Source organism: Canis aureus, chromosome 11, assembly GCF_053574225.1.
Source record: "Canis aureus isolate CA01 chromosome 11, VMU_Caureus_v.1.0, whole genome shotgun sequence".
Taxonomy (NCBI): domain Eukaryota; kingdom Metazoa; phylum Chordata; class Mammalia; order Carnivora; family Canidae; genus Canis; species Canis aureus.
In genome coordinates, this window is record NC_135621.1 from 3879032 (window position 1) to 3901890 (window position 22859).

Here is a 22859-nt window from a genome sequence, read left to right on the forward strand (position 1 = left end):
GGACCACAGAGGTACATGAGGTGGGTGCATGACCCTTTTGAACTTAATTTAACCACAATGTGGTTTTGAGTGCCAACTTTGTAATTAGCACTGGACTGTAATAAATGGCACTTCATGTTTTTTTGGCTCCTAAGAAGTAAAATCCAAATTTCCTATCTGTTCAGTATCTCCCCTGAGGTCCTGAACTGGGAATTTAGGCCCAGCTCCCAGTAGAGGTGTGGGTGGTGCTTCTTTGTCATCCCAATCCGAAAAGGTAGCTGCCTCCGATCTTAGCAGTCTGTGAAACTGCTCTGCCAACAGAGCCCCCTTACACTTTCTTGGGGAAAGCTGTATACCCCATGAGCATTGGGTCTGGGGGGACACTTTCTTGGGGAAAGCTATACACCCCCATGAGCATTGGGTCTGGGGGGACACTTTCTTGGGGAAAGCTGTACACCCCCATGAGCATTGGGTCTGGGGGGACACTTTCTTGGGGAAAGCTGTACACCCCCATGAGCATTGGGTCTGGGGGGAAGCTGTATACTCCCATGAGCATTGGGTCTCGGGGACACTTTCTTGGGGAAAGCTGTATACCCCCATGAGCATTGCATCTGGGGGGACACTTTCTTGAGGAAAGCTGTATACCCCCATGAGCATTGGGTCTGGGGGGACACTTTCTTGGGGAAAGCTGTATATCCCATGAGCATTGGGTCTGGGGGGAGAGGCATGTGTGTGTTGGGGGGACACACTGAACTTTCTTGGGGAGAATGTAGAGGCCCTGGGAATGAGGGGTGACACTCAAAGAGGCAGCTGCCTCCTCCCAAAGGGCCAATGCAGAGAGGAGCCCAGAACAAGGTGGCCAGAGTCTCAAAAGGCTTAGGAATGGTAAAAAGGGGGTGTTGGGTGTTGAGAATGCGCTGGTCTTCGGGCCTTCGTGTCTTGTCCCTACACCTTTCCACACCCCCGCCGTCGCCCCACCCCAGCAAGCTCCAGAGCCAGCGACCCTGCCAAGGATGTCTCAGGACACGCCTAACAGGGATGCCCTCTCCCCAAGCCTCTGCTCTCTCCGGGCCCTAGAAGGTCCCCAAGAGAGGGCGCCCTCGGGGCGGGATTGGACCCTGCCTCTCGGAGGCGGGCCTCGGGGCAGCGGGCGGAGGGCTATTTAAGACCCGGCGGCGGTGGAGGCAGCCGAGGGCACAATGAGTGGGCTCCCGGGCGCGGGGACCTGCCCGGGCCTGGGAGAGACCTCGGACCTCAAGTCCCCTCTGGGCGCCAAGTTCAGGGAGCCTCTCACGGAGGCTCGGTTCCAGCAGCTCTTCGGGGACGCCGAGCCGGAGCCCGAGCTGCCCGCCGAGCCCCGCGGGTCGCGGCCGTGCGGGCGGTGGGCGCGGTGGGCGCGGCGGGCGCGGCGGGCCGGCGCGCGCTCGGGGCCGGGGGCGGGGCGCCTGCTGCGGGCCCGGCTGCCCCCGCTGCGCTGGCTGCCCCGCTACCGCTGGCGGGCCTGGCTGCTCGGGGATGCCGTGGCCGGAGTGACCGTGGGCATCGTGCACGTGCCGCAGGGTGAGCGGCCGCAACGCTCGCCGGCCAGGGGTCCGGCCCCGGAGGGCGTCGGGGAGGCGCAGGGGCTGGGGACCCGCGGGGCCGAGGGTGCGGAGACCGGATGTGAGACCAAGTTCTGGGTAAGGACTACGGGGCTGCGGCAGGTCCCCACCCCCAAGCTCCCCTCGTTTGCGCAATCCTCCCAGAAGTCTTGGACACGTCTCGGGTCAGGGACCTGGAGAGAGGCACAACACCCGCACCCCGACCCCCCAGCGGCCGACAAGGATCTGTGACCTTGGCCGCCCCACGACCTCCCACCGAGCCTGTTAACCCGTCGGTTCCCTCCTGCGGGATGATTTAGCGCCTCCCTGCCAGCCCCTAAGAGTGTGCGCCGAGGGCTGTCTCCCGGAGGCTGCTCACCTCCCCCGGCCCGCCCGGCACACACCCCAAGATCTTTCCTCCTCCTTCTCCCCCAGGCATGGCTTTTGCCCTCCTGACCTCGGTGCCTCCAGTGTTCGGACTCTACACTTCTTTCTTCCCCGTCCTCATTTACACCTTGTTGGGGACCGGGAGACACCTGTCCACCGGTGAGTGACCCGGTGACTCCTCTCCTCTGCGGGGTGACAGTGGACAGCGGGCTGAGACTGCGGTTCCTGTGAGCTCCTTAGCGCGATCCCGTCCTTCCCCTCCCTTGCCCCCCCTCCGCCTGCCGCCACCCTGTCAGGAAAGGAACCTCGGCCCTTGCTGGGGGCTGAGTGGGTGCAAACAGAAGCGGTGTTCTTGGACCTTACTTCCCCCGTGCAATTAGCTGCAGTGAACGTCTCTGGGACTTGGGAGAGGGGGAAAGAGACGCGCGGTCACCCAACGGGGCGCACAGCCGGGCTCGGCAGGAGGGGCAGGATGCGGCTGTGCCCCCCGCCTCCGACCTCGCGGCAGGTCCCGACTGCGGCAGCAGCGACCCCGCTCCTCCGCAGAGCAGCCCCGTCTAGGAAGGCGCGGCCCCAGGCGGCGGCGCCGTTGATCTCTGTCCCCGGCCCTAGGGACTTTCGCGGTTCTCAGCCTGATGACGGGCTCGGCCGTGGAGCGGCTGGTGCCCGAACCCCTCGGGGGCAACCTGAGCGCAATCGGGAGAGAAGAGCTGGACGCGCAGCGGGTTGGCGCGGCCGCGGCCTTGGCCTTCGCGAGCGGGGCTCTGATGGTGAGGGGGGTCCTGGGGGGGAGCTCGGCCGGGGAGCTGGGCAGGGAGGGAGCGAGGGCCCAGCGCCGCGCGGGGGCGGCGGGCGGGGGGGTGCGGGGAGGGCCCGCTCCTCGGCCGCGCTGACGCGCCCCTCCCCCCGCAGCTGGGCATGTTCGCGCTGCAGCTCGGCGTCCTGTCCACCTTTCTGTCCGAGCCCGTGGTCAAGGCGCTGACCAGCGGGGCCGCGCTGCACGTGCTCGTGTCCCAGCTGCCCAGCCTTTTGGGGCTGCCCCTCCCGCGCCAGATCGGCTGCTTCGCGCTCTTCAAGGTGGGGGCGGAGAGCAGCGAGGAGCGGTTTCCAGCCGCGCCGGAGGGGGACCGGGAGGGGAAGGGAGGCCGGCGAGTGGAGGGATGCGGGGGCGGGGGGTCGCGGAGGCGGGGGCCTGCTGGGAGCCGGGGCGCCTCGCCCGGGCGGGGGGTGCGCGCTGGCTGCAGGCGGCCCGGCCCCGCGCACCGCCCGCTCACGGCCCGCGCACCGCCCGCCCGCAGACGCTGGCCGCCGTGCTGACCGCGCTGCCCCGGAGCAGTCCGGCCGAGCTGACCATCTCGGCGCTCAGCCTGGCGCTGCTCGTGCCCGTCAAAGAACTGAACGTGAGATTCCGAGACAGGCTGCCCACCCCGATCCCGGGGGAGATCGTCATGGTGAGGATGGCCCCGCGCCGCCCCGCCCCGCCCCGCGCAGACCTCGCCCGCAGGTGGGCGCTGGCCGCTGCCGCCCCCTCGTGGAGGGTCCTGCGCTCCCGCGGCCTTTCCCGGGCCTTTCCCCGGACGCCGGGAGCCTCGGAACCCCGCCGCGCGGTCCCACCTCGCCCTCTCCCTAGGGCTCGTCCTGCTCGCGGCGCCCCCCGCCACAGCACCGCCACTGCGCGCCCTCCCCGCACCCATCGGGCCTTCGGGTCCCGTTCCCCTCCCTCCCACGCCCCTCCCCCCCGCGTTTCTCTCTCTCTCCAACTGAATACGCGTCCTGCGGCCCCACCCTACGTCGTATGTGCCTGGATATAGCCCGGCTCTCCTGCCGAGAAAGTCTCGGCCTCCTCGCGGCCTCCAGTGCCTGGTGGGAGGCCCTCTCCTTCCTCCCGCCCATCTCTTTCCATAACCTCGGGTGCACCTCGCTCCTCTCTCCCATCCCCACCGTCCTCCACTCTAAGTCGGCATCAGGCACCTCCCGGCACCTCCCAGTGGCCCCAGGTGCTGGGCCTCTGCAAACACTAACTGCCTCGGGATCCTCTCTCAGGTGAAGCTCTTTCTAGCCTCTGCAGGGAAGCCCATCTCGGCCTTGCTCTAATTTGTTCTCTTTCCCAGGTGCTTCTGGCCTCTGTGCTCTGCTTCACCTCTTCCCTGGACACAAGATACAACGTCCAGATAGTGGGGCTGCTGCCTGGGGGGTAAGAGAATCAAGACGCCAGCCTGCTCTGCTCACACTGCTCACACCCAACGTGTCCTCTTGACCTGCCCCACCCCATTTTCTCTGTCTCCCCCATATCCTCCTGAGACCCAACCCATCCTCACCCCACATCCCTCTCTCTCCAGATTTCCCCAACCCCACCTCCCTAACCTGGCTGAGCTGCCCAGGATTCTGGCTGACTCGCTGCCCATCGCACTGGTTGCTTTTGCTGTGTCCGCCTCCCTGGCCTCCATCTATGCAGACAAGTATAGCTATACTATTGACTCCAACCAGGTGGGACCCTGAGGACCCCCATTTCATTCAGGAGACAACTCCCTCATCTGATGCCCCCCCCCCCAAATGCCTTTGTCTCTCTCCTGTTCATCTCACCACTTCCCTCCAGGAGCTCTTGGCCCATGGTGTCTCCAACCTCATCTCCTCCCTCTTCTCCTGCTTTCCCAACTCTGCCACATTGGCCACCACCAGCCTCCTAGTGGATGCTGGTGGGAATACACAGGTGAGAGCACGTCCTTGGGTGAGAAGAAAGCGGTGCGTATCCAGGTTGGGGTGGTGGCGCAACAGGTGGAGGGTTGGGAGATACCCACAGGGCAGCCGTATAGAGGAGGATAGGAATCTGAAAGTGAGTGAAGGGGTGGGATTTTCTAGGTAGGATAGAAGATGATAAAGCTCCATTAAGACCTCTGTAGACTATAAGCACCGAAAAAATTTACAGCGCCCCGTATGTAGTTCAAAATAAAAACAAAACTAAACTGTAAAGTTGAGAGATTTCCCTCCCCCATGAGGACATTTTCTTTTAAAAAAAAATCACAGGGCAGCCCTGGTGGCGCAGCGGTTTAGCACTGCCTGCAGCCTAGGGCATGATCCTGGAGACCCTGGATCAAGTCCCACATCAGGCTCTCTGCATGGAGCCTGCTTCTCCCTCTGCCTGTGTCTCTGCCTCTCTCTCACTGTGTGTGTGTCTCTATGAATAAATAAACAAATAATCTTAAAAAAAATCACAGAGAAAAAAATCACAGAGGGTATGTGTGGCTCAGTCGGTTAAGCGTCTGCCTTGGGCTCAGGTCATGATCTCAGGGTCCTGAGCTCGAGCCCCACACCCACACCCTGCTCAGCGGGGAGTCTGCTTGTCCCTCTCCCTCTCACCCCCACTGTCCTCTCTCGCATGCTCTGCTCTCTCAAATAAATCTTAAAAAAAAAAAAGAACATATGAAAATCTACCCCTTAATTTCTGGTTTCCTACTTTGCCAGTTCCCTAAAAATGTGGTTAGCCTACTTTTAGAGTAATCCAACAGTGGCTTTTAGGATGGACACGGGTTACAAAATAGGGAAGTTGAACTCTATCCAGGTAGAGACTGGTGAAGAGAGGCGTTTGACTGGGAGAGGGGAGGTGGGTGTGAGAGGCGGTATACCAAGAAGGGAGCTGCAGACTGAGGAGTATCTTCATGGAAGGGGCTTTGGGAGGAGCGAGACTTCCAGGGAAGATGAGGCAGAGGGGCAGGGGGACCAGCTTTCCCAGGGGGGTGGATGAGGTCCCCTTCCTTCTCTGCTTCCATCCCTCCCTCCTTCTAGCTGGCAGGTCTCTTCTCCTGCATAGTTGTCCTGTCAGTGCTGCTGTGGCTGGGGCCCTTCTTCTATTATCTGCCCAAGGTAAGGAGCACAGGAGGGATGGGGGGGACCAGGAGGAGTGGTTACATTCCAGGGCGTCGGGCCTCAGCTTGCCTCCTCTGCCCCAAGGCTGTCCTGGCCTGCATCAACATCTCCAGCATGCGCCAGATGTTTTTCCAGATGCAGGAACTTCCACAACTGTGGCGCATCAGCCGCATGGACTTTGTGAGAAGTGGCAGCGTCACGTAACCCTGGACTGCCCCCTCCCATTCCCCAGCATCCCCAGCCTCTACCCCCCAGGTTGGAGCTAGCTGTCCCACTCCTAAATTCTGGTGCCCTCCCCACCCCCAACACGCATATTTCCTAATCCCAAGACTCAGACACAAGGTGGAGGATGGGATTTGAACCCTTCAGGCCTGAATATCTGTGACTCCCCAGCGGCTGCACGGGTGGGGTCATTATATTTGACCTATATCCCCATTGGGTTGATCCTATTCCTTCCTATTCTTCCTACCTTCTCCTGGGCCACCCCTATCACTGGCCTTGGCAGTCCCTGCCCCAGGACCTCCTGCCCTAGACGCGATGGCCTGGCGTTCACTCCCATCCATGTCCTGCAGGCCGTGTGGATGGTCACATGGGTGGCCGTAGTGATCCTGAGCGTGGACCTGGGCCTGGCCGTAGGTGTGGTCTTCTCCATGATGACCGTGGTCTGCCGCACCCAGAGGTGGGAGGACAGATGAGAGGAGTCGGGGAGAGGGCTGGGGGAGAGAACAGGTGCTTGGGGTGAGTCTCCAGCCAGGCCAGGCTGGGAATCTGACCCCAGCTTCCTGCCCAGGGTGCAGTGCCTGGCACTTGGACTTGCCGAGGGGACGGAACTCTACAGGCCACTCAGGGAGAGCCACAAGGTGGGTGGGCTCCAGACAGAGAGGGAGGGCAAGATTAGACCCACATGTTTTTCTGACCCTCTGACATCTTAGCTCCGCAAGGCCCGGGGGCTCTGCGTCCTGAGCTATCCAGCGCCGCTCTACTTTGGGACCCGTGGGCAGTTTCGCCGCAGCCTGGAGTGGCAGCTGGGACTTGGAGAAGCAGGCAAGGTGAGAGACCTGGTCAAAGAGAGTGTGGCTTCCCTGGCGGTGGGGGGCACGTGGGTCTTCTGAAGGGGGTCATTGTGAGGGGTGCTCGTTCACGCTTGCGTCTTGGAGGAGGTAACTGCCCTTCTCTGCTCACAGGAGGCTCCGAAGGCAGATGGCCCCCCTGATGCAGGTGAGATGGGAGGACAAGGAGGGAGACTTGGGTATGAGCCCTGGAGGCGGCTGGCTACTCCTGCCTTCTCCCATCCTAGCTGCTGAGCCCGTCAGAGTGGTGGTCCTAGACTGCAGTGGTATCACCTTTGCGGATGCTGCTGGAGCCAGAGAAGTGGTACAGGTGAGGGACAGGGTAGGTTGAGGACAAGGTCCCATATGGTCCCATGCATATCCTCTGTGGTAGGATTTAACCCCCTGCCCCATCTCCGCAGCTGGCCAGCCGATGCCGAGATGCCGGGATCCACCTTCTCCTGGCTCAGTGTCATGGTGAGGGAGGTGTGGAGGGCGGAGGGCCCTGGAGACTGGGGAGTGACTGGACACTTGGTGGTGTGGGGGGTGGGGGAGAAGGACACAGTGTCGTTTTGGGGCCTAAGAACCTGACCCGCCTCTCTTCACAGCCTCAGTGCTGGGGACACTGACCCAGGCAGGACTCCTAGACAGAGTGACCCCAGAACAGCTGTTTGTCAGTGTCCAGGATGCAGCTGCTCATGCCCTGGAGAGACTGGTGAGGACGCAGTAGCAAGTGAAATCCAGGAGGCGCTGGGCTATGGCAGGTCACATGTGAGTCAGTGGCTGAAGATCTAGGCAGAGGGCTTGGGGAAGGGGACTGAGAAGGGAGCTGGAGGGGGGCGGGGAGGAAATGATTCATCCATCTCAGGCTAAGCCAGGGGGCCTGGGCCCTGCTCTGCATGAAGTGAGGAGCTAAGGTTTCAGTTGGGTGGTGTGCCCCTCAGAGGACTGCCAGAGGCTGAGTGAGGGAGGAGAGCACCTGAGCTATTCCTGTCATGCCCCCTCTCTTTTCCAGGAGCTACTGGTCCAAAGACTTGCACAGTGTGGGTCTGACCCTGTCATCTGGAGTGCGGAGGGCCCCAGCAGTATGTGTGTGGGGAGTGGCCTTACTTCATATAACTAATAAAACAAAGCTGAGAGCCTCTGGGGTCCATGATGTGAGTGTGGGTGTCCGCACGCTGACCCTTGGTGCCCCTTTCTCCATGCCCACAGCATTGCAGACACGACTACGAATGGCTTTCATGAAATGTGTGTTCACCAGGCCTCACTCCAGCTCCAGAGTCAACCGTTGTCTCCATGGGGGGTGGGGCTGGAGCCGGTGCGGAGTCCTGGATCCAGAGATGAGGAAGAGGAGCACAGCCCTGGGAATACATGTTGGGGGCTTCCCCAATCCCTCAGTCCCAAGAAGATGAGAGAAGAATAGTTCCACTTTAGTTTTCTTAGGGTCCCCATGGGCTCTTTGGCACTTAGAAAGCGACCCCCCCCACACTTACTGCCCCATGAGAAAGGGGTAGGGGGAGGACTTGGCACTGGCTGTGGGACGAGTTATGGCTCCATCACGTCCCTGGGCACTCGCAGAAAGGAGGAGTGTCACCAGGACAAGCCCCTATTTGGGATCACATTCTGAAGGGGATCGGGGACAGTCAGTGGAGTGGTCACTGGGTGGTGGGGTTTGCTAGAAATTCCTGGCAGGGACGAGGCGGCAGGCCCAGCCTGACAGTCTGAAGGCCCTGAGTGGCCGTCATTCTGAAGTCATGCACTGCAGCCGGTGTTTGAAGAAGAGTAGGCGGTGTTTGGCCACCTGACTCTCATCCAGTGATCCTGGGTAACGGTACCGGGCATAAGTCTCTGCCCCCACATCCCTTGATGTCCAAGGCAGCTTCAGCTTAGATGCATGATCCACAACGACGTCTGAGCAGGAGCCCACCCGAAGGGAACCAAGCCCATCCAGGAAGAATTCTGGGGGTGGAGGGAGGGAGAGTACTCAGTGAAGGGTCTGAAGGGTACAGAAAGCCAACCCTTCAGGGAGAACTGAGATTTGGGGTATGGAGGGTGCACATGAAGGGGCCCCATTTCCAGGGCCCTTGGGCTAGTAATTAATTCTTTGGGGTCTTGGGATCCCTGGGTGGCGCAGCGGTTTGGTGCCTGCCTTTGGCCCAGGGCGTGATCCTGGAGACCCGGGATCGAATCCCATGTCGGGCTCCCGGTGCATGGAGCCTGCTTCTCCCTCTGCCTGTGTCTCTGCCTCTCTCTCTCTCTGTGACTATCATAAATAAATAAAAATTAAAAAAAAAAAAATTCTTTGGGGTCTTAGTTTCACTCTTCCATAAAATGGACTCCACATTTTAACCTTGTGCTTTGATAACGAGCCCCACTCAGGCCTCCCCAACACACACCTAAATGTGCACTAGGTGCACTGAGCGGGCTGCTCTAGAAGGGTGGCCTGAACAGGGGACGCAGCTGGCCGTGGAGTAAAGGTGGCGGGTGGCAGTGGCTGTGCTGGGCGTGGAGGCTTGAGTGGTGTGCGGCCCGGCAGGGTGGGCTCTCGGTAACTCTTGGTGGGTGCGGGATACGTGGTGCCTCCAGCGCCCCGGGGGCGCGGTGTCCCTGCGGCCCGGCCGGGAGGGGGCGCCACTCACCCAGATGCGCCACGCGGCTGAGGCGCGGGTCGAAGCCCACCTCGCGCACCTTGTCGGTGCGCGCCAGGAAGAAGTTGACCACGCCGTCGGTGACCACGCAGCCTGGAAAGCCCACGAGCTCGTGGTGGAAGCCACGCCTTTGCCGGAGGCAGTTCCCGTGGCCTGGCGCGCCGGGCTCCACGCTCAGCAGCTGCCGGTAGGTGGTGGCGAAGCCCGAGATCTCGCGCACCGCGCCGCCCACCTGCGGGCAGTGGGAGGGTGGCCCGGGGGCGCAGGGACACGGGGGTGGGGTGGGGGCTGGACCTGCACACCCCCCGGGTTCCCGGCCCGTCCTCTCTCGCTCCACCCCTGCGGGCCCCAGATCGCCCCAGGCTCCGCGGGCGGGCTCGCAGCGTGGTCCCCCGTGGGCCCGTCCCAGGGCCGCCCGGGCCCCGTCTCCCACCCACGTCCGGCGGGCCCGCCCCTACCAGGTCCAGCGGCGTCCGCTCCAGCACGTCCACAAGCCTCTCGAGCCGCGTCCGCGCGGTGAAGACGAAGTCGTCGTCCACCCACAGGACGTACTTGGTGGTCACCTGTGATACGGCCAGGTTCCGGCCTGCAAACCAGCCCTGGGCGAGCGCATGGATGGTTGGTGACGCCGCAGAGGAGGGCCCCGCCCCGCTGCCACCTTTCCCTCTCTCCTGACGCCTCCCTGCACTTTAGTCCAGAGCTGTTTTCCCATTGCCAGGGCCCCGAGTCACCGTCCTGGGGCAAGGTGTTAGTGCCCCTCATTCATTCATGCATTCATCCCTCACCTATTCAGCGAGCGCTCACTAGGTGCTAAGCACGTTCTAAGAACGCAGTGCGAGCAAGGCAGGCGCGATTCCTGCTCCGCTGGAGCTCACGGTCCCGGAATTGCCATGCCTAACAGGCATCCAGTAGTTCTGGAATCACTACTCTAGGGACTTTCAGACACTGAAGGCGCCCTCTGGTGCTCAGCGTTTCACCCTCCCTGGCTGCGCACCTTGCCAAAAGGCATGAGATAATGCTCGATGTGGGGGCCTCTGATGCTCTCCGGCTTGTCACTGTCGTCGGCGATGACCACGGTGACCGTTGGGTAGAAGCGGCGGATGCTGGCGATGAGTGCCCGGAGCCGATTGTAACGTAGGAAGGTCTTAGTGGCAATGGTGACCAAGGCGCTGATGTTGTACTGGGCTGGGAGTGAGGGGCAGGGTTAGGTGCAGAGACCCAGAGTGGGAAGCGGGGAGCAAGAAGAGTCTTCCCCCAGGGTCACCCTCTCCCAACTTCTCCCCACCAGCGCTGGAGTTAGGTCCCCACATGCATGAACCTCACCTCCCTGGGGTAGAGATCCTGGTGGGTAAAGCCGAGGGTTGGGAGGGTGTCTTATGCGGATGGTAAAGACAGCCTCATGTCCCTCCGTGGAGAACCGGACTGGGAAGAAAGGATACAAAGCCGTGCTCCTTAAGGCTGGGATAACATTCCCTTGTAAGTAAATCAATATTTAAGTGCCTAGTCTGTGTACCATCTTTCTGGGCCCTGGTGGACAGGAATGCAAAGTTTTTAGGCCCCTGGCACCAACATTCTAATGGGCGGGAGAAATAAAATAAAGTATTTAATTTTAAAAAACAGATTTAGGGGATCCCTGGGTGGCTCAGCAGTTTAGCACCTGCATTCGGCCCAGGCCGTGATCCTGGAGTCCCGGGATCGAGTCCCACATCGGGCTCCCTGTGTGGAGCCTCTTTCTCTCTCTGCCTGTGTCTCTGCCTCTCTCTCTCTCTCTGTCTCTCTTGAATAAATAAATAAAAATTTAAAAAAGAGATTTAATTAAAAGCTAACCTTATTGAGCATTTACTATGTGGCAGGCACTTTTTAAGTTACCTTAAATATGTGAACTCACTTAATCCCCATGAGCTATCTATTAAGTAGATTCCCACTACAGAAAAAGGCATAGATAATTTAGGTAACTTGTCTACATTTACACAACTATTAAGCAACAAAACTGAGATAGGAACCTAGTCAGTCTGGTTTCAAGCTAAGTAAATAAAATTCAGACATTGGTAAGCATTGAATGGAAAATAAAACAAGTAATGTGATCATGAAGAGGAGACATCTGAGCTGAGATCCAAATGACAAGAAGGAGCCAGCCATGCAAAAATCTGGGGGAAGAGCATTCTAGGCAGAGGGAACAGCAAGTGCAAAGGCCCCAAAGTGGGAGCAGGTTTGGTGTAGCAAGCTTTGGAGAGCTGTGCCTCTTTTGCTAGAGGAGAAATGGGAGCTCTGGGCTATAAAGCCCTTTGCCCTCTAGTAAGTGGTGGGTTGGGAACAGAACTTGAGTTGGGGCAGGTCACTTCCTGGGCCCCCATGGTTGGCCTGAAGGGGGGTACACACCCAAGGCTCGGGTTTCCCTTTGGCCTGCTCTGGCCCCAGATGAACAAAGGCCCCTTCTCTCCCTCCCTGGCCCTGCTGGCCTAGTTGAAATGCCCATTGTGTGACTGGGCAGTTCTGGCCATTGCCCGAGTGTCTCCCACATCCTCTGTCACTTGCCCGCTCCAGCACTTCTGGGCTCTCTGTTCACCCAGCCTGCTCATGCCTCCACCCAGGCCTCACACCTGTGTCTGCTGTGTTTGCCTGGTAACTTTGGCTGCTATAAATGACCAGTTGTAGCTGCCGGTTGAGATGGTCCAGCCCTGGGCTGGTGAGGGTGAGATCTGGCTGGCCTTCTCCATTGAGAGTCACTCCAGTCACTTCCCCTGCCACATTCCAGGTGCCCAAGGAGGCAGTCAGGTTCACCTGAGGGTGGGGGTTGGAGAGCACAGGGTTAGGCCTCGGACCCTCTTGCCTCCCTGGTTCCTCCATCCCTTCTTTGGGCAGCCTGGGCTCCCTCCAGCATCCTCAATGCCCACCTGGCCTTCCCAGCATCGTGTCCTCTTACCTGGTAAAGCTCCTGACCAGAAGCTGCCTGCAGGCTCAGCCCTGGGAGGAAGGAGAGGGAGTAAGAATCACAGCCAGCCTTCACTTTCTCTTCTCTCCCTCATCACACACAGCACACACCTTCTCACCATCCCTCTTTGTTGAGGCCACAGCAGGGCACATGCTGGGCAGCAGCCTAAAGTAACTGACTTTTTACTCCTTCCCATTAAAGCAATAGCTCTTTATGGCCTGGGACCCCGGGATCATGACCTGAGCCCAGGCAGACATGCTTAACCAACTAAGCCCCCCAGGCACCCTCAAGTCCCTCTCATCAGGAGTTCCCCCGCTTCACATCCCAACCTTCCTTCATTCTTCCTCACCCAATCTTGAGCTCTGTCACCCCCCAAGTGGCTTGGGTCATCCCCTAGGCTCATTCTCCCCACCTGGCACCAAGATGCTCCGGAGCGGCTGGACCTCCACACCCTGCAGGGGGTACTGAAGAGGGGAGTTGGCGGAGGCTATGAGCAGCTGGTCAGCAGCGGACTGGCTCCTGGCAGCGGAGGACAGAGAAGGAATCCTATGCGGAGGAGCTCTCCTTCCCATCAGCCCTCCCTCCCGGCCTCCCAGGCTCCACAGCTGCAGGGACACGCCCTCCTTTCAGGCTGGTACCTTGAAAGGAAGGCCTGGAACTCCTGCTCCCTGGAGGCAGAGGCAGCCAGCAGCTCCTGGGGGTCAAAGGCCTTGGTGAGGTCAATGGCTCGGACCTGCCTCTGGAAGGGGAGGTGAAGGCTCCCTCCGCTGGACTCACAACTGCAGTTGTTCCCAGAGAGCAGCCTGGAGGAGGGACGAAGGGTCATCAGAGCCCAGCCATACAGCTGCAGTCGCCCCACAAAGCATTTACACAGTGCCCTGCACGCTGGCTTTCAACCCTGCCCATCCCATGTCTGTCCCCTTAAACACTGCTCTCCAAATAGTTCCCAGGAGGAGAGACCACCCATGGCATGACTCATCCCCCAAATCTGGATTTTACAGAGTGTAGAACAGGGCCAACTGCTAGAATTTCAGAGTTGCCTACTCACCGTTCAGGACCCCACATGGGGCCCCTTTCACGTGGAACCGTCAGGGCATCAGAAAGTCTTTGAGGGCCCTCCTCCGCCTGCACATCCTCCCCTCCCATCACCACGACAAGGTTCTGGGAGGAGGGATTGTTTTTTCCCCAGCTCAAGACTTAGAAACCCCCCACCCCCCACCCCACCCCCGCTCGTCAGGAGAAGCCAGACACCAGAGCTCAGCAGTGCGGGGAGACAAAGGCTGCGCACGCCACCCCCCGCGGGGGCCGCTCTGCCGCCAGCACTCCTGGCACTCACCCCACCACTTGCTCCTTGATCCTGACGGGGATGTGTGCATAGCGGGGCTCAGGCGCGAGGTCCGGCAGTTCCGGCCTGGGGGGGCCCTGCAGGGGCGCCCACAGCGCCAGGGGTGCCCGGAGGCCCGGCGCGTCCCGGGTGCTCACGTACAGGAGCCCGAGCGAGGCGCAGGCGAGCAGCAGCACCAGCGCGTAGAGGGCCCGGCGGCCCAGCCGCATCCTGGCGGGCGGGAGGGAGGGTGAGAAGGGCGCGGCGGGGAGGCGTGGGCTGGGACCCCGCGGCCGGTGCTTCCAGAGCCTGCGGCCGGCTCCCGGCTCCCCGCGCCCTCCGCAGCGGCGCGCCGGGCTGCGCCCAGCGAATGGTTCCCCCGCCCTCCTCGCTTCCCTCCCGGGCCTCGCGGCTGCAGCCTCCTTTATTCTCCTCCCGCATCTCCGTCTCGGTGTCCTCCACGCCCAGGCCCGGCGCGTTGATGCAGGGGCCGCCGGACGCGGTGCCTGCCGGGGAGGGGGGGGAGCGAACCCCAGAACGCCCTGCCTCCGCGGGTCCTCGCCCGGCCGGCCCCGCCGCCCCCGCCCGAGCATCACCCGGCCCCCGGTGAGCTCCACACCTTGCCTGTCATGCAAAATGCAGAATCGCGGGCGCTGTGGGTGCAGCGGGCGGTGTGATCCGGGCGCGGGGCGGCGAGCGCGCAGCCTCCCGCCGCAGCGCGACCCCATCCCGCGCGGGCACTGACCTGTCTAGGGCTGCAAGGCCGCCGCAGGGCTTCCGTCCGGGCTGCTGGAGGCTCTCGGCCCCGGCCGGGGGGTCCTCATGGGGCCGGAGGCGGCCTGGGCGGGGAGCCGGGCGCGAGCCTGTGTCCGGGGGATCCTCTCCCGTCCCGGGCTCGCCCAGCCCCTCCCGCGCTCCGACGCTCCGGGCTTTGTGGGCTGCGGCGCGCGGCGGTTCTGGGCGTTTCCTGCAGCGGCGGGGGGGGGGGGCGGGGGGGTGGACGGAGCTGAGAAACCGTGCACCCCAGCCCGGAGCTCCGCGGGGCTGCCCGAGCCCGCGCGCCGCTTGCCAGGAGGGGAGGCTCAGGCGGCTCCCGGCGGCTCGGCTCCCGGGCGCGGTGCGGCGGCGGCTCCGGGGGCGCGGGGACCGCGGGCGCCCGGGCGCCTTCTGGTGGGCGCCGAGGACACTGCGGGGCGCCGCTCGCTTCTGGGCGCCCGGAGCCTCCGTGTCATCCAGACGATAGACCGGGACCCGCCAAGAGGGCTTTGGAGGCGACGGGGCGGGGCGCCCTGCCACTCCATGTTAAGGAAGATTTGGGTGGGTAGGGTGCCATAAAAGAAACCAGACTAGGTCCTGGAAAATAAAGACTTTGCGTGGCTAATAAGGACAGGTTCACACCCTCCCTCCCGTCCTCCCCCCACCTCCCCCCACCCCAATCAAATAGCAAACCTCCAGCAGTGATCCAAAGGCCTGCTTCCCCCAACTGCCCCTTACAGCAGACCTGCCGGAGGGAGAAGTGGCTAGGTCGGCTCCCGGCTTCCGCAAGCCTCGGACCCATTTAGACTCCCTGCGCTACAGCAGGACTCACGGTACTACCCAAAGTCCTCTAGTTTCATGGTTCTAATAAAAGATGTGTCAAGATCTAGTAGAGAAAGAAAGACACCTTAAAGAGGGTAGAAGACAATGAGAACGCGGGGGCGGGGGGCGAGGATGGGTTGTTCAATGAACTGACTGATCAGACGGAGGGAAGGGGGGTTTCTCACTCTCGTTATGCCAAAATAAATTCCAGATCTATCAAATTTTAATGTTAAAAACGAAACCAGTAAAGGAAATCATGGAGTTTTTGTGTTCTGTTCTGTTTTGTTTCTTTTTACAATCTTGCAGAGGAAGAAAAACTCTCTAAACAAGATATAAAGGGAATAGTAATAAACTTGCCTATGCAAAAACCATGGGTGAAGGAATTTCTATAAGCAAACTTAAGATATAAATGACAAATTGTGAAAGGAACTTTTCCAACATGTAAGACAGATAAAGCTCTATTTTCCTCAAGAGCTCTGAAACATCAATAGGATGATCAACTACCTGAAAATGGACAAAAATCACGATTAGGCAGGTGACAGAAAAAATAAAAATGGCTTTTAAATGTATAAAATTATACTTGACCTTATTCATAATAAATGAAATGCAAAATAGAAAGACTGAAATTTTTAACACAATTTTTGCAACATTGACTATATTCTCTATGTTGTGCTTTTCATCCCAGTGAATTATTTATAACCAGAAGTTTATACCTCTTAATCCTTTTCACCTGTTTCACCTATCACACCACCCCCTGAAATGTTGGCTACCAAGTTAGTGAAGGCCAAAGAGTTTGCTAACACACTGCATGGTCACAGGTATGTGGAGAAACAGCCTGTGCCATACATTGTTGTGAGTGTAAATTAATACAACTTAGGAGAGCAATTGGCAAATCTATTAACATTTAAAGTGTTAGTCTTTTACATTGTAAATATTAATCATTTTAAAATTTAAAGATCTAGCTCACTCAGACAATGGGACACTGGGCTACACTATATCTACTGATACTGAATGATCTCCAAAGTTGCTAAGCAAAAGCAAGCAGATTCAGGACAGTGTATATAATTGGCTCCTATGCATGGGTTTTAGCTTTTGGGCTGGGCCGAAGTCTGGATATGAGGTGCTGCCATAACAGAAACTGAAATTGTGGAAATGGCTTTGGACCTGGGACTTGGCAGAAGCAGGAGGGAATTTGAGGAGTGTCAGTGAAGATCAAGAAATATTGAAGAGCTTGTGAGAAGTCAGATGGCCTTTGAGGATGTTGCAGTTGCAGGGAAGTGGGCAAAATAAGAGAACCCAAGGAACGGAGATCTTGCTATGTTTGGCAATTCTGGTACCTGTGGTGGGGTGGGAGGTAGAAACCTCACCAAATGAACTGAAGATCTCACTGAGAAGATGTCTAAGCAGCATATTGAAGGTGCCATCTGGTCTCTTTTTGCTGCTGACAGTCAAAATGAAAAGCAAGAGATAAGCTAAAGGAAGGCATGTTGAACAGAAAGGAGCTGGGGATTGCTAGGTTGGACACTGCTTAGCCTCCCCAAGGACCAGTGATACTAAAATCCAAAGATGGCTTCCAGGCAAAGATCATATCTAGGGAACTCTCGAGAAAACAGATCTGAAAATAATGCCAAGGATGTGAATGCAAATTCTTTGTGAAGGGATGCCTGGGTGGCTCAGTGGTTGAGTGCCTTCAGGCTCAGGTCGTGATCCAGAGGTCCTGGGATCAGTCCTGCATCAGGGGTACCCCCCAGCAGGAAGCCTGCTTCTCCCTCTGCCTGTGTCTCTGCCTCTCTCAGTGTGTCTCTCATGAATAAATAAATAAAATCTTTAAAAAACCCACAAATCCTTTGTTAAGAAAGATCTGAGGCAGTGCCTCAGTGGATGGTTCCATCTGATAATAAGACTTTTAAGAAGGCGTTGTCTGTCCACAGTCCATGCAGAAGCCCAAAGTAGCTATGGTTTTCTTGTAATTAGTGAGTTAATCTCAGTAAGATTCATAGAATACCCATAAAGATTTTAAGAGAACTGTTCGCAGAATTTTATTGTGATATGCGAATTCTCTTATCATTCTGATAGAATACAGTTTGCTGTTTCACGGCCCCAAATTTGTGGTAATGTATTACACAGCAGCCAATAACTAATACAGACTATTCTATAGCACTGAGAGTGGATGGTCTCCAACGATACACAATAACTCATGATGCTGAAAGAAAACACAAATTACGTATTACAGTTCTGTGTGATACTATTTATTAAATGGTATGATAACTACTTACTAAATACATGCAAAACTAATGTATGATATTTGTAGTAAGGGCAGCCCTGGTGGCGCAGCGGTTTACTGCAGCCTTCAGCCCAGGGCCTGATCCTGGAGACCCGGAATCGAATCCCACGTCGGGCTCCCTGCATGGAGCCTGCTTCTCCCTCTGCCTGTGTCTCTGCCTCTGTATGTGTGTGTGTGTGTGTGTGTGTGTGTGTGTGTGTATGTCTCATGAATAAATAAATAAAATCTAAAAAAAAAAAAAGAAAGATGATATTTGTAGTAAGGATTATAATTCTCTCCAAAGGAGGGGAATATTATCTACAAGGGAGTAAAGGCAACCTGGGTCCTGTTATTAAAATTATGTTTCTACATCTGAGTGCTGATGATACAAATGTGTTTATTTTGTGAAAATATGCTGAGCTGCATACTTACAATCTGTATACTTTACTGTAGGTATATCATACATGAATAAAAGTTCAAAAATATGTGAGAACAACAATTGTAGTCTGCTTTTGGAAATATTCAGAAAGGATTTTCTTTGGGGCGCCTGGGTGGCTCAGTTGGTTAAGTATCTGACTCTTGATTTTGGCTCACATCATGATCTCAGGGTTGTGAGATAGAGCCCCCACATCGGGCTCCATGCTGGGCAAGGAGTCTCCTTGAAATTCTCTCTCTTCCTTTTCCTCTGCCCCTCCCCCCTCAAAAATAAAGGATTTCCTTTTTTAAAATTTAAAATTCAATTAATTACCATATACTGTATTACTAGTTTCATCGGTGGAGGTCAGTGATTCATCAGTCTTTTTTTTTTTTTTTATGATAGTCACAGAGAGAGAGAGAGGCAGAGACACAGGCAGAGGGAGAAGCAGGCTCCATGCACCGGGAGCCCGACGTGGGATTTGATCCCGGGTCTCCAGGATCGCGCCCTGGGCCAAAGGCAGGCGCCAAACCGCTGCGCCACCCAGGGATCCCGATTCATCAGTCTTATATGATACCCAGTGCTCATTATACCAGGTGCCCTCCTTAATGCCCATCACCCAGTTACCCCGTCCCTCCACTCCCTCCCCTCCAGTGAGCCTCAGTTTGTTTCCTCTGGTTAAGAGTCTCTTATGGTTTGTCTCCCTCTCTGATTTCATCCTGTTTTATTTTTCCCTCCCTTTCTCTATAATCCTGTTTTATTTCTTAAACTCCACAGATAAGTGAGATCATATGGTAATTGTCTTTCTCTGATTGACTCATTTCACTTAGCATAGTACCCTCTAGTTCCATCCACATCATTGCAAATGGCAAGACTTCATTTTTTTTTTTTTGATGCTTGAGTTGTATTCCATTGTATATACATACCACATCTTTATCCATTCATCTGTCAGTGAACATCTGGCCTCTTTCCAGTTTGCCTATTATGAACATTGGGGTGCAGGTGTCCCTTCAGATCACTACATTTTGTATCTTTGGAGTAAATATCTAATAGTGCAATCGCTGGGTTATAAGGTTATAAGCTCTATTTTCAACTTTTTGAGGAAACTCCTTACTGTTTTCCAGAGTGGCTGCACCAGCTTGCATTCCCACCAACAGTGCAAGAGGGTTCCCCTTTCTCCTCATCCTTGCCAACATCCATCGTTTCCTGACTTGGTAATTTTAGCCATCCTGACTGGTGTGAGGTGGTATCTCATTGGGGTTTTGTTTGTATTTCCCTGATGCCGAGTGATGTTGAGCATTTTTTCATGTGTCTGCTGGCCATGTGGATGTCTTCTTCGGAGAAATGTCTGTTCATGTCTCCTGCCCATCTCTTGATTGGATTATTTGTTCTTTGGGTGTTGAGTTTGATAAGCTCTTTTTTAAAAAGATTTTATTTATTTATTAATCACACACACACACACACACACACACACACAAATACAAACACAGAGGCAGAGGCACAGGCAGGGGGAGAAGCAGGCTCCATGCAGGGAGCCTGATATGAGACTCCATTCCAGGACTCCAGAATCATGCCCTGAACCGAGGGGAGACACTTTAAGCACTGAGCCACCCAGGAGTCCCTGATAAGTTCTTTTTTTTTTTTTTAAGATTTATTTATTTATTTATCATAGACAGAGAGAGAGGCAGAGACACAGGAGGAGGGAGAAGCAGGCTCCATGCCGGGAGCCTGATGTGGGACTCGATCCCGGGACTCCAGGATCGCGCCCTGGGCCAAAGGCAGGCGCTAAACCGCTGAGCCACCCAGGGATCCCCCCTGACAAGTTCTTTATAGATTTTGGATACTGGCCCTTTAAGTGATAAGACATTTGCAGTTATCTTCTCCCATTCTGTCAGTTGTCTTTTGGTTTTGTCCACTGTTTCCTTTGCAGCGCAAAAGCTTTTAATCTTGATAAAGTACCAATAATTCATTTTTGCCTGTTTCCCTTGCCTTTGGAGACATGTCTAGCAAGAAGTTGCTTGGCTGAGGTCACAACAGAGGTTGCTGCCCATGTTCTCCTCTAGGATTTTGATTCCTCTCTCGCTCTTAGGTCTCTCATCTATTTTGAGTCTATTTTTGTGCATGGTGTGAAAAAATGGGCTTGTTTCATTCTTCTGCATGTGGCTGTCCAATTTTCCCAGCACCATGTGTTGAAGAGACTTTTTCTTTTTCCATTGGATATTCTTTCCTGCTTTGTCAAAGATTGGTTGACTAGAGTTGAGGGCCCATTTCTGGGTTTTCTGTTCTGTTCCATTGATCTATGTGTCTGTTTTTGTGCCAGTACCATGCTATCTTGATGATCACAGCTTTGTAATACAGCTTGATGTCCAGAATTGTGATGCTATCAGCTTTGGTTTTCTTTTTCAACATTTCTTTGGCTAATTGAGGTCTTTTATGGTTCCATAAAAATTTTAGGATTATTTGTCCCAATTCTGTGAAAAAGGTTGGTGGTATTTTGATAAGGATTGCACTGAATGTATGGATTGCTCTAGGTAGCATAGATATTTTAACAATATTTGTTCTTCCAATCCATGAGCATGGAACGTTTTTCCATTTCTTTGTGTGTTCCTCAATTTCTTTCATGAGTTTTCTATAGTTTTCTGAATACAGGTACTTTGCCTCTTTGGTTACATTTTTCTGAGGTATCTTATAGTTTTTGGTTCAGTTGTAAATGGGATCAACTCCTTAATTACTCTTCCTTCTGTCTCATCATTAGTGTATAGAAAGCCAACTGGTTTCTGTGCATTGATCTTATATCCCACCACTTTGCTGAATTCCTGTATGAGTTCTAGTAATTATGGGATTATTTGTCCCAATATTTGTCTTTTGAGTTTTCCAGATAGCATATCATGTCATCTGTGAAGAGTGAGAGTTTGAGTTCTTCTTGGCAATCCAGATGCCTTTTATTTCTTTTTGTTGTCTGATTGTTTAGGTAGGACTTCTAGTACTAATGTTGAACAGCAGTGGTGATTGTGGACATCCCTGCCATGTTCCTGACCTTAGGGGAAAAGCTCTGTTTTTCCAAGAAAGGATTTCCTTTAAGCAGGACACAAAATTGCAATTGGGTGGTTTTTCTGATAGTCGCCTTGGGTTACTCATGTAGCTGCAGCCATCTGGCAGCTCAGCTGGGGCTAGATAATACAAGTTGCCATCACTCCTGTGATGGGAGGTTGCTATTGGCTCTTGGTCAAACTTCTCTTTTCATATGGCCTTTCACCCTCCAGATAAGCTAACATGGGGCAAGGCAATCTCAGGGCAGCAAATGGGTAAGAGTGGAAGCTATAAAGTCCGCCTTGCTTGTAGTTCACACAGCATTCTCTCTCTCTCTCTTGATATAAATATAAATATATATATTTTATTATTCATTTGTCAAACAAATCACCTGGCTATCTCAGATTCAATGAGTGCCTAAACCCCACTTATTGATGAATGTGGCTGTAAATAATTGGTGACTTTAGAAAATCTACCACTATCACTAATAACCAAATTTTGCAAGTCCAGGAGCTGTTGCTTAATTGGTACTTTTAGAAAGGAAAGGTGTCTTAATAACTGTGCCAACATTACAAGGAGTGATGCTCAGAAATGGCAGAGCTATGTACATAAACATTGCCTAGAAGTAAACACACACTAGTAGTAATCAACAAAAGACCCAAATCTAATACTCCTTTCCACTAAAAGGAACATGCCTCCTTGGATGCATTCCCAGTTTTATCCCAGGGTTGGTACAGGAAAAATTAAAGATGAACCTGCAATGTCAGAAAGCAATGAAGTACTATAAAAAAAGGAGGGGGGAGCATGTTAAAAGGACGTAAATAGGAGTCAGCTTGAAAGGGCTTCTACTACATGAATATGGGAAAGTTTGAGCACCAAAATAATTTAGGATAGGAATGAATTATAAACCATTCACAAAACAGAAATCCATGATCCACACTGATAATAAATAAATAAATAAATAAATAAATAAATAATAAATGAAAATGCCAACCAATGCATACAAACAAAGGGATGGAATGGAAAATAATTTTGCAGCTATCATAGTAAAAATTGGGTTGGGCTAGAATCATCAATGAGTGCTAACTCTAAGCGGCAGGGGAAGTTTGCTATTATCGATGAGGGGCAGACGCATACTGTGTGCCTGCAGATGTGTTACCTGGAGAAAGACAGGGCATCACCTCTGTAGTTTTCTGGCTGGGATGTATAACTGGATCCTAAATGTGAGCAAACACACAAACCCCAAGTGAGGAATATTTTAGATATATGAAGGACACTAGTCAGTCTTTCTTTTCTTTTTTTTTTTAAAGATTTGTGGGTATTCATTTATTTGAGAGACAGAACAGAGAGAGAGAGAGAGCACAAGGGAGAGGGTGAGGGCAGAGGGAGAGGAGGAAGCAGGCTCCCCACTGAGGAGGGAGCCAGGATGCTCAACCCACTGAGCCAGCCATGAGCTCCTAGCCAGTCTTTTTTTTTTTTTTTTTTTTTATGTCAATGTCATGAGAAATAAAGGAGAGCTGAGGAACTGTTTCGGGTAAAAGACTAAAGAAGCAGCCAAATGCAACATGTGGTCCCAGACTGCATCCTGTCCTTGAGGGGAAAAATATTATAACAGATATTTTGGGGGACACCTGATCAAATTGGACTGTAGGTCATAGCTTAAAGTTTGGTTTTCATTAAAAGATAAATGGAGGGGCACCTGGGTGGCTCATTCAGTTAAGCATCTGCCTTGGGTTCAGGTTATGATCCTGTGGTCCTGGGATCTAGCCCCTCCTTGGGCTCCCTGCTCAGTGGGGAGTCTGCTTCTCCC

General features: G+C 54.8%; 2 protein-coding genes across 4 annotated transcripts; one reads left to right on the top strand and one right to left on the bottom strand.

The window, feature by feature from the left end:
* Window positions 1–1145: 1145 nt before the first annotated feature.
* On the top strand, window positions 1146–8001 carry LOC144323275 (solute carrier family 26 member 10-like). 3 transcript variants are annotated; one of them, XM_077913564.1, is made up of 18 exons: window positions 1146–1539; window positions 1995–2105; window positions 2559–2716; window positions 2859–3023; window positions 3245–3397; window positions 4058–4140; window positions 4286–4433; window positions 4543–4656; window positions 5730–5807; window positions 5895–5990; window positions 6383–6489; window positions 6601–6670; window positions 6743–6859; window positions 6995–7028; window positions 7108–7190; window positions 7282–7336; window positions 7468–7574; window positions 7875–8001. In XM_077913564.1, the coding sequence occupies exons 1-18, from the start codon at window positions 1179–1181 to the stop codon at window positions 7980–7982; spliced, it is 2148 nt and encodes a 715-aa protein (XP_077769690.1). In that variant the 5' UTR covers window positions 1146–1178; the 3' UTR covers window positions 7983–8001. The 3 variants fall into 3 exon arrangements, with proteins under 3 accessions (XP_077769690.1, XP_077769691.1, XP_077769692.1); XM_077913565.1 differs by having other exon boundaries at window positions 1147–1539; window positions 7468–7630; XM_077913566.1 differs by lacking the exon at window positions 1146–1539 and adding an exon at window positions 1548–1658.
* Window positions 8002–8092: 91 nt separating this feature from the next.
* B4GALNT1 (beta-1,4-N-acetyl-galactosaminyltransferase 1) lies at window positions 8093–22266 on the bottom strand. The gene is made up of 12 exons (XM_077913574.1): window positions 22209–22266; window positions 14509–14730; window positions 13776–13994; window positions 13078–13242; window positions 12852–12958; window positions 12431–12471; window positions 12108–12288; window positions 10831–10929; window positions 10502–10692; window positions 9966–10106; window positions 9499–9739; window positions 8093–8818 (listed from the first exon to the last, which is right to left on the bottom strand). The coding sequence occupies exons 3-12, from the start codon at window positions 13991–13993 to the stop codon at window positions 8601–8603; spliced, it is 1602 nt and encodes a 533-aa protein (XP_077769700.1). The 5' UTR covers window position 13994; window positions 14509–14730; window positions 22209–22266; the 3' UTR covers window positions 8093–8600.
* Window positions 22267–22859: the final 593 nt, after the last annotated feature.